This window comes from Corvus moneduloides, chromosome 28 (assembly GCF_009650955.1).
Source record: "Corvus moneduloides isolate bCorMon1 chromosome 28, bCorMon1.pri, whole genome shotgun sequence".
Lineage (NCBI taxonomy): Eukaryota > Metazoa > Chordata > Aves > Passeriformes > Corvidae > Corvus > Corvus moneduloides.
Window position 1 is genome coordinate 5257414 of NC_045503.1, and position 12089 is coordinate 5269502.

A 12089-nucleotide genomic window follows, 5' to 3' on the forward strand; every position below is an offset into this window, starting at 1 on the left:
TTCTGAAGGGGTCAAACTGGGGAACCTCTGCCTGCTGCCTCCACTGACACCTCAACCAGGATGAGGGGCTGTCTCTGAAACAAATGCTGTGTTCCTTCCAAAGTGCCAAAGAATGGCAGGGACGGTGCTGGGAGACCCAGCCTCCTCCCCTGGGAATGTCTAAGGAACACATTAAAGAGAAAAACAGTGCCATTACCTTTATGTTTCAGTTTTTATCACAAATGTTACTGTAATCAGCTGAGCTGGAAAGTATTACATCTGCACAACAAACACTGTTTGGAATAAAGGTGAGAAGAAAGTGCAGAGAGGGGAAGTGTTTTATTTTGCAATTGGTTTGGATGGTAAAGGAGAAAATTAGATGTATTACTGTATTTAAATTCAGCCCCCAGCCCTGAATGATAAAGAAAGAAATCTCTCCTCTCAGAAGGTGTATTGACTCAACACTGCAAAGAAGGTAAGAATGTTACAGAGCCATTTGAAAGACTTTTTTTTTTAAATAGCTATTTCAAGTCAGGGGAAATTGAGTTTTGGGTAATAGCTGCTGTGCTGGAGAAAACATCCCTCTGTGACTGATCACCTGCACTGCAAATCCTAATGGGAAGAGATGAGGGAGGGTGACAAGGGAGAGTGACAAGGGAGCCAGGCAGAGAGAAAGGCTCCAGGAGAGAAAAACAGGAAGGGTGGAGAGCCTTGGGGAAAGGGAAAGCAGAGAACCAGTGAGTTAGTGAAGAGAAACATGGGCAGAAATGGAGAGGAAGGAGAAGAGGGTGAGTGAAGGAAAAGGCTCTGGCTGGTATGTGCAGGCAGAGTCCAGGTCCCAGAAATGAGAGCCAGGAAAGGTCAATACTGTCAGAGTTTCTCTCTCCACCAGTCCTGAACACAGGGGATGTATTTCCAGACATGGTACCAGAAGAGGGGAGTGGGCAGGACAAGCCACCACTGTCTGCCTGCTGCTCTTCAGCTCTTTGCAAGTCCCCACCATGACAGCAGAGCTCTCCTGTCCCCAGTGTACCTGCGTGGGCCACCTTCAAAGCTACACAGTCTCTCCAGTCAGACCAGGCAGAGTCACTTTCCTTCTGATGCACCAGAATTTACAGCTCAAGAGATTACGAGTGATGAATTTGCAAGTGATGAATTCATCTGTTGTGTTTCTGGGTGTGCTGGGGCTTTCTGCAGCACTGGGCAGAAAATTGTGACATTTGGTGAGGGTTGCATGTGAGGAATGAAGGGGTTTCTGCCTTACTAAATCTAATTTTGCCTTTGGGGCAGCCTGGCTCTTGCTGCAAGTCTGTCCTTCAAGAAGGGAGTGGGATGAAAGAAGGTGAAGAAACTCCTTGGCTTTAGGAAAAGGCTCTCACCTGCACCCTTCGTGGTGACCACTTTGGGTTTGCTGCGAGCACCATCTCCCTTCATGGTGTAGGCGGCCACGGTGATGGAATAGGCAGTCTCGGGCTGGAGCCCAGCAATGATCATTTCCTGTTTGTGAGATGCCAGAGGGAAATCGTGTCAGTGTTCAGGCCCACACCCAAGGGCAGCTCTCTCCTCCCTGCAGGAGTCTCAGCCCTTTTCCAGCATGCAGGAACACCGAATCAAAGAGCACGAGACACTCTGGGGCTTCTGTGGGAAGTGGCAGAGGGGGAGAGCCCCGTTTCCCTGGCAAGGCACTCACAGCTCTGCAAACACAGCCTGGCTCTGCAGGGCCCTGTGCAAGGCATCCTCCTCCAGATCAGCCTCTCACACATTCCCTGTCTTCACACAAACCATTTCAGCATCCAAATGCTTTCACTCCCTTCAAAGCTTTCCTCTCCACTGTGCAGCCTCAGAGGAGGCTCAGAGGTTTCAGGGAGATTACATTTCTTTCACCATTACCCCTCTCTTCTCTCCTCAGAGATATTTTTAATGCCTTCATAATATTAAAGGGATTGCTTGAATGCAAAGTGCAAGACGACACATTCCGCTCACGCTAAAGCTCCCTGCTAAATCCCACCCCCTCCTTCCCCATCCTCTGTCAGCCTCCCCACACCTGGCTCCCAGGAGCTTTTGTTGGAACACTGGCCTCAAGAACAGCCCTTCTCCAGGAGGGATCCAGCCTTTCAAAGGGCTGTGTTGGAAAAGGAACACCCGTGCTAAATCAAACAGGATGACAGCACATGCAGCAGGGTTTTCCCCAAGGTACCAGAAAGGAGGGAGATGGGAATGTTGTGCATGTTTTTATGGTTTTCCTCTCTCCTCATCCCTTTGTGCTTTCGATATTAAATCTCAGGGCGGCAGTTGCAAAGAATTTGTTAGTCCTGAAAATAACTATATCCCCAGTGGTGAGCTGGGAGTGGAACAGCAGAACTTTCGAACACTGGGATTTTGATCGGTGAGTTTGGAGGCCGTCAGCTGCAGGGGCAGGTCTGGCTTCTGGAAGTCAAGAAACCTGCTCTGCTCTCACACCTGCCAAGGAGTTTTGTTAAGATTTTAGGCAGGGGCTTTGCCTCCCATGAGACTCATTCTCCACCCCTCAAAGGGAGGCCCCTCACTTGTGCAGGGCACTTGGCAATCCCCAGGAGACACAAACACAACCGGTTTGGTCGTGTGTTATCTTAGGACCTTGTCATTCCAAGGAGAAAATGCTTTCTCCTACTGCTTTGTAGCTGTAGGATTTTGGAAAACACTTACCATTTTAGCAGAAATAGCAAATGCTAAACAGCCAAGCTGATTTCAAGGTACTTCAAAGGTAAGAGCACCAATAATGATTCAGTGCTTTGCATCAATGAGTTTCTAAGAATCTTGGCCCTTTGAGGATACAAAGCATTTGTTCATGCTCTGAAAGCTCAGGACTCATGGATTCTGATTTCCCAGTGCTTCCCAGCCTATCTTTTCCACACACAGAGGTGTTGCAAAGCAGCCCATCTGAGCACCCTGCTCTGGTGGAAGGTGTCCCTGCCCATGGCTGGGAGTGGAACAAGATGGCCTTTAAGGTCCCTTCCAATCGAAACTATTTTAGGATTCTCTAATGTTCAAGGAAGTCCCAAATTCAACATTCCATCTGCTTCCCTACGGAGGAGCAGCAAACCCATCTTTCCTTCAGAGCCAAAGGGAAAACCCTGTGGGATTGCTGCGTGCTGACAAACGACACGATCACAGAGGGTCACAGAGCAGTGACAGGGAGGGGGACAATGCATGGGAACACCAAAAATGGGCTCTAAAACAGGCACACTGGCATTGCAAAGAAAAAAAATAAAGGAAAAGGAAAATATCACACCACAACAGGAAGTGGGAGAATGGAAGAGGCAGAACCAGCATGGGAGGACTTTTACGTTTTTACTTACGTATTCAGCAGTGTCATCTGTTTCCCACTGGGCAGAGAACAAGAGAGGTTTGGCACATGAGAATACAAGAGGGGAAAGAAGGGAAAGACAGAGACACAGCATGAGGAAGGAGTCCCTGAGCAAGCAGCCACACAAGGTCAGAAGTTACCAGGCAAGCATGAGGGAAGAAGTAGAGTGGGAGAAATTAGTAGATTCCACTGTGGCCTTTGCCTGAATTAAAAGACCTCCCAGACACAGGGAGGATGGACGGGTATTTATCTCAGTGCTGGGACAGCAGTTCATACTCTTCCACAGTAACACTGTCCGGGAGCACAAAGGAGCTGCAGAGACACAGCCACGCCTTGTCACAGGTTCTCATGGCCCTTCCCCAGAGTTACACTGCCTGCGATGAGGCAGAGCAGCCAGAGCACCCACCCCTCGCACCTCGCGGGGCCGGACAGGTGAGCCCTTACCTGGGCGTCCGCCAGCATGATGTCCTTGATGTGGGGCAGCCCCCTGGCCTCGCCGTTCTCCATGCGGACATAGTGCACCTGGTAGCCGCGGATCTGGCCGTGCTGGCGGCTCTGCACCGGCGAGCGCCAGAACACCTGGATCGCCGTCGAGTTCAGCACCTCCACCTCCACCTTCCGTGGCGGAGCACTGGGCACTGCGGGGAGGCAAGCAAGGGGCTCGAGTCACTTGGGATTTCTGGCTGGGGCCTGTCCCTGCTCCTCTGGGACATGCATACCCTGGATCTGAGCCCTGGAAGGAGGGGGAGACCTGAGCAACTGAATACCCCATCCTCTGTCAGCGGCCTCCCAGTGAGCAGGGAAGAAGTTCTGTGGGACCTGATCTGCATGGCCTGGAGAGAGGGATGGGAACAGGCCCATCTCATCACCCAGCCATCCTTCCACAGGCTCCTTCGTGCCCAGTTTGCTCAGATGGAAGGAACCATTATAGCTCCAGATCTCATTCTGAGGGCAAATCCAATTTTCAGTGAGCCAGAAAAGCTCTGGTCCTGCCTGTGGGAGGTTGGGGTGGAGAGGATCAGTAGGGGGCTTGTTCTTGGAGTTCCCTCATCTCTCTGGCAGGACAGGGGGACTGGTGGCTACAACCACTGTGGAATCTCGGGACAGAAAACAAGAGATGCCTTGGATGGAATTTGGGCTGAATTTTTGGAACTACTACTACTACTACTACTACTACTACTACTACGAATCATACAGGGCATGACAGCTTCATCTACCAGGAAATCACACTTTCTCTGAGCAGGGTCCATTTGGATGTGGGCAGAGGCTCAGGCAAACAGGACCAACACTGGGGACAAACCTGCTGCTTTTTAAAAATTCTTTTTATTTGGAATAGATGAAGAACACCTGAAAAATTTGGGAATTCCATATGTTATCTACTTGACCTATATTATTTGTGGTCCTACCCTCACAGTGAGGGTTCTCCTCTCCCTTCATGCACGCATTCATGCTTTTCCCTGGTTTTATTTTACTGTAGAAATACCAGGAAAATTCAACTCTCTGAGTGGGGCCACTGAACTGTTGTCGCTCAAGGTTTCTAAACTTTAACAGATTCCTCCTCCTTTCTACTACTGACAAAAACTCTGACTTAAGGAGGAGGTACTAGCAAGGAATGTAGTAACAAGGAATGTGTGGGAAGAACTCTTTAATATTTTAAAACGTGCTCTCAGGCACAGGGTGGGATTCTTGGAGCTGTCCCATGCAGGACCAGGAGCTGGACTTGGCTGATCCTTGTGGGTCCCTTCCAACTCAGGATATACAGTGATTCCGTGAAACCAGTTTCTGGCAGCAAAGGTTTCCTCTGAGCAAAGGTTTCGGTGCCTTGGCTGATCCTGGCTCAGTGAGAGCATCTGTTCAAGGGGAGTGGTGCAGTCAAGACTCAGAGATATTAAGAAAGCCCCCATAAATTCAGGAAATGCCCTAAAGCAGGGAAGGAGAACCCTGCAGAGCCCAGTGCTCAGAGGGCTCGGGGTGATGGCACCAGGGGATGCCGCACAACTCGGACCTTGGATCCCACTCCAGCTCTGGCCTGGCAGCACTGGAGAGCCACAGGAAAGGCCTCACTGTGTCCTCCCCACCATGAGAACAACCCCCCCCAGGGACAGGAATCCCCCAGGAGAACCCAGCAAAGACTCAATTACCATCCTCATCCGTGCGGACGATGACCGGCGAGCTCTCCGGGCCCGGCCCCACCTCTGTGTGAGCCACCACGGTGACGCGGTACTCGGTCCACTTCTCCAGGGACTCCAGCAGGATCTGACTGGTGGTTGGGGGGATATCATTCACCTCCTTTAGCTCCGTGTCCTCCGAGTCCAGCGCTCGATAGTGGACGCTGTAGCCGGCCAGGACGCCGTTCTGGCTCTCGGCCGGAGGCGGCCGCCAACTTACCAGAATGGCGGTGGAGCGGGTGCTGACACATTTTACATCTTGAGGGGGGGCAGACGGTTCTACGAGGGGGGAAAATTCAGGAGGGGGAAAGGGAAAGAAGGGAGAGGGGAGGGGGGAAAAAAAACAAAAGATGGGAAAGATAAAAGAAAAAAAAAAAGGAAAATGATAACAAAAAAATCTAAAATAAAACGTACAAAAGTTTGGTTTAGGAAGATAAAATTAAAAGAGAAGAGAGCTTTTTGTTGTTGTCTTTTTTTTTTTTTTTGAAATGAAGAGGTTTAAAAAAACAAAAAGCCAACAGAAATTAAATGGGGCATCAAAACTGAAATGGTGTAAAGCAAAGGACTAAACCAGCAAGCGGGCCAGCCAAGAGGGGTCCTGCTGCTTCCACTAACCTGGCACTGACTAAGCACCCAGCTGCACCCTATAAAAGCCCTTTCCTTTGGCTCCCTGTTTTACAGCAGCCTGGCAAATCCTGCTCTGGCTGGGAAAGCACTTCTTTCCAACCTCGGTCTCTGGGATCTTGAATTTCTTTGAAGGGATCTGTGAAAATTAAGTAAGAAAAGCAAATCTTTTGCCAGGAGGCTTAAATTTAAGAGTCTGTACCTCCAGATGGAAGTGATTAGTTGTCCCCAGACTGAAGGAGGCCAAATCCCACAGTGGGAATGCCCAGGACCCTGCCAAGCAATGGTAGTTAAAGAGGAGGGTTTTGAGAAAACACTTGCAGAAGAAGGGAGGCAGTGGGTTTGGTGAGGTATTCAGGTATCCGGGGGATTTTCCAAAGCAGCAGCAGCTCTAATTCCCACTGCACTCACTGCCTGAGCTACACCAGGGTGTTCCCCAACATCCCGGGAGAAAACCTTGGGAAGCGTGGCCCTACCCAGGCACCTTCTCAGGGTGACCAGGAGGTGGGGAAGGTGGAACCCACAGCTCTCCCTTAAAGCTCCTCTCTTTCCATCCCCTGCCCTGGGCAGGGACACCTTCCACCAGGCCAGGGTGCTCCATCCTGGCCCTGAACACTTCCAGGGATTAGATCACACTTCTGCCAGCCACTAATGACAACTGATCAGCCCAGGGAAGCAGAGTGTGATACATTTTCAAGGCAAATCTATAAATCCCATCTCACCCAACTGCAATAAAGAGCTTTTAACTCTCTGCAGACAGGGCAGGAAACTGGGGTGAACACGTGAGCCCCCAAGTATCACCTGCAAGAAGCAGTAGATCAGTGCTGGTCACTGCTTCCCATTCCTCTGATGCTTTTTTGATCAACAAAAACCTCTTTTACTGAGGAATGGTTGTTTTCAAACCTCTTACTCCCATCCTTTAGTCAAACCCAGATGTTTAGGCCCAGTTTGCCTTGAGGACTCTGCTAAATCCACTTAGCCCAGTTGGCACTGGAGTGAGAGTCATACACTTTCCAGGAGCCTCCAGGAGACAGAGGGAAGTGGCTTCTCAGAAAGGGCAGAGATAATCCTTCCACTGCTGTCTGAGCACCCTGCCCAGTAGGACATTCTGGGTGTTTTCCTTCTATTTTTATGCTCTATTGCTGTCTTTAACCTGGCAGAATGACCCTCTTCTCCCCAGCACTCCCAGTGAGGAGGCTGACGAGCCCTGGCCATGGCTGACCACGCAAAACAACACAGAATATGTCAAATGAACCAAACCAAAAGGAACAAACTGGAAAATAAAACATAAATCAAGTCAATAATTTGAAACAAACAAACAAAAAAAACCACCAGAAAGGAAATCATAATAATAAAATAATACTGATATAAAAAGTGACTCTTTCCAGAACATTCCCAGTCTGTTTACCTACCTTCCATGCTTCAACTGCTAACTTATAAGACTTTCTTACAAGAGAACAAGAGGAACTGAGCTACAAGGCCAGACCAAGCTCCTGGTGGGTTTCTGCACATGACTGGCTTTTAAAACGCTGCTCTACCCATGATGAGTCCCCCGAGTCCTCCCCCACCAGCAGAACCCCAGCTATTGTAGAAATGGCAATTTTGGACCCCAATCTGGTCTCTTTTGCTAAACTGTCAGCACGAAGAGCAGGGCAGCACATTCCCAGCGACAGATCTCCTTCCCTCTGGCTCTCTCCATGTGCTGTGATTGATGCAGCACCTCTCCAGGACAGAGGTGCACTGCTCATGCCACGTCCCAGAATCAACTCAAGGATGGTTTCAAGGTATCGAGGGAAAGCCTCAGCCCTCTCCCATTGCTGCCATGGTGCCGTTCCCTTCGGTTTTTGTCCTCATCAGAGGCTGGGCATATGAAAATCCACCTTTCCTGCTTAGTTCCAGCCAAAGCCACCACAGCCGAGAAACCCACTGCAGAGAGGGTCTGACCTGACCTACCCTTCATCCTGAACCTCATTCTGAAAGCCCCAGGAAGCAGAGCTCAGCTCCAGCTGGCACTGGGGTCACTGTCTGCGCTGCCACGCTCGCTCACTCACCCTCTATGCTCCAGCACAGGGACCTACTGAGAGGCCCTGGGGTGAGGCCTCCTTTTGGGATGGTTTTGCACTTTCTCTGGTTAAAAAGGTGGGGTGGGGGGTGGGTGATGGGGGAGAAGGCCCAGGTCCTGCCCAGCCCCCTCCCCATCACTCCTGGACTGCAGCAGCGGAGGAGAACAGCCAGGGGTGCTGGCTGGCCACGCTGGAGACGCCTCTGGGGAGCTCATGGCACTGTTTCCTTCACAATCCAGCCCAACCTGTGTGACCCTGGGGACGCTGGGGACAGCGCCGGGAGCCGGGAGCTGCGGCAGGAGCCCAGTGCCACAAACCCCAACGGGGCTGCGAGCTCAGCTCTGCAACCAGCCCTTCCCTGGGCGGGGAGCCAGGCACAGGCAGGAGCCCCCAGCCAGGAGAGCATGGCCTTTGCCTGCTGGCTGTTTTCACCAGCGTTTTGGGACCCCTCCCCACCCTCCCAGGGCTCCAGGGCATCCGGGAGTGTCTGCAGAGCCACGCACGGTGAGCCTGCAGCCACAGGGTGGACTGTATTTGTGAATCTGCTTGAGACCAGCCAGTACTCACCTGAGCTGCACCTTTTACATGCTTTAAAGTTGACTGTCCAAGCCACAAGAATGACCCTTACTGACCTTGTACAATATCATGTTTTTTAACCCTTTAGGTACCATAGACTTTGGGTGTTTCATTCACTTCAATGTACTGTGGGGAGGGGGACGGGAAGGAGGGTGGAGCTGATGGGGGGGGGGAACATCCTTTCTTAGGCAGGAACAGAGGGTGAGAAAGCCCCATCGTTCCTCTACACCTGCACACGCAGCCTCACAGCGCCCACCCTGCCACCCCTGTCTGCTGACCACGCCTTGCACTCCGGAATTTCCGAGTGGGAGAGTTGCCAGGGAGCCTGGGAAGGTCATGGCTAACCGGAAAGGGCAAACCAGCTTCTCCCAGCCATGAGAGTCTGTCAGTTTTACAAGCTACGTCTTTGGTACTTGAAGAGTTAAAACCCAGCTACTTCAAGAAGAAAAAGATACTTTACCTTTAGTTTAATGGATTTTACTTTGGTTATGATGCTCAGGAGGAGCCACCCTGGCAGGGAGGTGCAGGGAGGGGCTGCCACATGCAGGTGGGTGCTGGGAGGGGACAGCAGGAGCGGAGGGAGGACCAGGGAGGAGGCTCTGTCATTCCAGAGACAAGATGCCATTGTGGTGTGACATCGCCCGGTGAGGGACGGGGGAGCAGGGAGCTGGTTCATCGGGTGCAGGGCATGCAGGCAAGCAAGCAGAGAGCAGAAGAGAGAAGAAAGAAGAGGCATGGAGCGGGCCAAGGAGGAGCTGAACGGAAAAGGAGCTGCGGAGGGAAGACACAAAAGCCTGTCCCGAGCCAGAAGGTCTGTGAGCCGTAGGATGTCACCCGGACCAGGGAGAATTGACTCGTTCCTCCAACAGCCAGCCAGGAAAAAATGTTTCACCGTGTTACAGGACACTGACAGCTCCCAGCTGATGTTCTTAAGAGCATTAAATTAATGAGACTCTCCCTATGAAAGCTGAGCTACAGAGAGAGAAACCCGTCCATGTTCTCGGCAGGTGCCAAGTTAGAAAAAGCCCCAAAGCCTTCCCTTTTCCCAGCTCCCCTTTTCCTCACCCTTAAGGGACAAATTTTCACTAAGCCCTACTGCCACCAGATCCCACACCCCTCTTTCAGCTTGTTTTATTGAACCAGAAAGCACAAATCCCAGACCCTCTTTGCCTCCCATCCCCACGGATCTCAAGGAGAGAAACCCCTTGGAAAACAGAAGCAGAGAGTAAGTTTAACACTTATTTTTCAGGTCCTTTCAGTTCATTTCCCCCACCCCACAGAGATGCTCCCTCTGACAGTACCACACTGGGATCAGAACCAGCAGATGTGCAGCAGAGTCAGGAAAGGGTTTTCCTATGAAACGTAGAGAGAGGATGGAGAAAAAGAAAAGAAGGAAAAAAGGGGAAAAACATTTGAAAGAAAGAAAAAAACAAAAATCTTTGAATGGAGTGGAGGCCTGAGCAAGCCCCAGTAAGGAATTCTGTCTTTGCAGAAACAGACTCCCCTTTCTTCCCACTCCTCAGGGACAGAAAGAGAAGGAGACAGGGAAAGGGAGAGACAGCAGGGTGTGACAATTAAAAAGCCCAGCCGAGAGCCTGCTGCTCCCCCTTGTCAGGGACTCTGAGGGATGGGAGCAGGGCTCTCCCTCCTCACACTGGTGACCAGAGCCACTTCTGAGTTAGTTCTGCTCCCGGCTACTCCAAACTGCAGCGGAGTGATTTAGTAGAGATGAGAGGAGACAGAAAACACAAAGAACAGCTGCCACAGCCACTCATGCAGTGAAAAAACACCTCATTTAAAAGCAAAGATCTGTGAAAAGCCCAGAAATATTGCCATCCAGGGTTATTGTCCCCAGGGCAACAGCGAAGGGAGACAATCCATTAAACTAAAACCAGCACGTTTTGGTTGCATACACTCCTTCCTGGTATCATCAATATCCCCCTCCCAGCCTCCACAGGACTCCTCTGTCCCGCTCTGCCGGAGCCCAAACGGGACCATTCCCAGTGCTCCAGGCCTTCCTCCCCTTGGCTGTGGAGGTGCTCATGGAAAAGAGCACAGGGACTGCTTCCCCAAAGGCTGGGAAAGGCTGGACAATCACCTTCCCTTCTCCTCTCCTTACCGCTTCCCCCCTCTCTCCCAGCTGCATTGCTTGAGCCCCTTCCTGGCAGCTGCTGGGTCTGTGTGGGGTGGGCTGTGGGTGCCATCCCCTGAGCATGCTCAGCACCACGGCCAGTGTGGCCACCAAAGAGCCCTCACTGCTCCCAGCCCAAGTGGACGGTGCTACCTGGCCTCCCCAGCACCCCCAAACCCCAGCTCTGCTCCTGGCTCACATCTCAACTACCTGGACCACCGAAGGGAGAGGAAAGCAGGTCCCAAAGGCGTCCCCCCTCCCTGGAGCAAAACGCCAGCCCCCAGCTCCGTACCCCTGTGCCCACCATCTCTGGCTCCCTGACTGTGGTCCCCTCAGAGAAGGGTGGGAAAGGAGAGACACCTACTAGACTGCAAGGTGCGCTCTCGGACCTCCGGGGTGAAGGCCCCCAGCCCCAGAGCCGAGCGGGCGGCCAGCCGGAAGACATACTCAGTGTTGGGCTTCAGGCCTTCCACCGTGAACGAGGTCGTTGGCTCGAAGTTCTTCAGCACCTGGGATGGGCGAGGGGGGAAGAAACAGAATAAACCCAAACAACAGGCAGCAGAGGTGAGGCCTGCCCAGAGACACCTGCCCTGCTCCCCTCGCTCCGACACCGCAGGGAGCGGCGGGGCCGAGAGCTCCTCAGCCCCAACCCCGCTCCACTCTGGACTCACCTCCTTGCTGCGGTCTCCTTCCTTGTAGAGGAGCTCATACTTCACTATGATCTCCTGGCGTGGGGGGCTCCATGACAGCACAATGCTGGTCTCGGTCTTGGCTTCTGCTCGGAAGTTCATCGGCTGCCCAGGAACTGGCACGGAGAGGGAGCCAATGGGGCAGAGGAGGCAAGAGGAGAAATAGGAGAAACCACATTAACTTGGCTAATTAGAAGGCTCTTGCCCTGTTTTCTTCAAAGCCTGTGTGGGAAGAGCACGTCAGCAGCAAAATGCCACACAGCAGCGTGGGCAGGTCCTGCCTCTAAAGCTGCGGAGCTACATCCCACGGCAGGGCTCCAGCGTGTCCAGAGCTGCTGGAGATGGAAGAATCCCAGTGGATCATATGCCTCTTTCTCAGCAGAATAGAACCCTTCCCATGAATCCCAGTATTACAAGATTCTGGAAGTAGGAAGCCCAGGAGCAGCCCATTGAGGACACAGGGTTTCCTCCCATACCCCACACCAAAAACGTGCTGGGTGACAGCCCATGATA

At 52.0% G+C, this 12089-nt stretch overlaps 1 protein-coding gene across 19 annotated transcripts in view; it reads right to left on the reverse strand.

The window, feature by feature from the left end:
• PTPRS (protein tyrosine phosphatase receptor type S) overlaps positions 1–12089 on the reverse strand; it is a 149204-nt gene that overhangs the window by 29028 nt on the left and 108087 nt on the right. For 11 of the 19 annotated variants that reach the window (XM_032092824.1, XM_032092822.1, XM_032092821.1 and 8 more), the window contains 6 exons: positions 11559–11692; positions 11252–11396; positions 5467–5772; positions 3770–3963; positions 3318–3344; positions 1359–1476 (listed from right to left, as the gene is read on the reverse strand). In XM_032092824.1, coding sequence (XP_031948715.1) covers positions 1359–1476; positions 3318–3344; positions 3770–3963; positions 5467–5772; positions 11252–11396; positions 11559–11692 — 924 coding nt within the window. The remainder of the gene's footprint in view (positions 1–1358; positions 1477–3317; positions 3345–3769; positions 3964–5466; positions 5773–11251; positions 11397–11558; positions 11693–12089) is intronic. The other 8 variants (XM_032092830.1, XM_032092829.1, XM_032092826.1 and 5 more) reach the window with 2 other exon arrangements.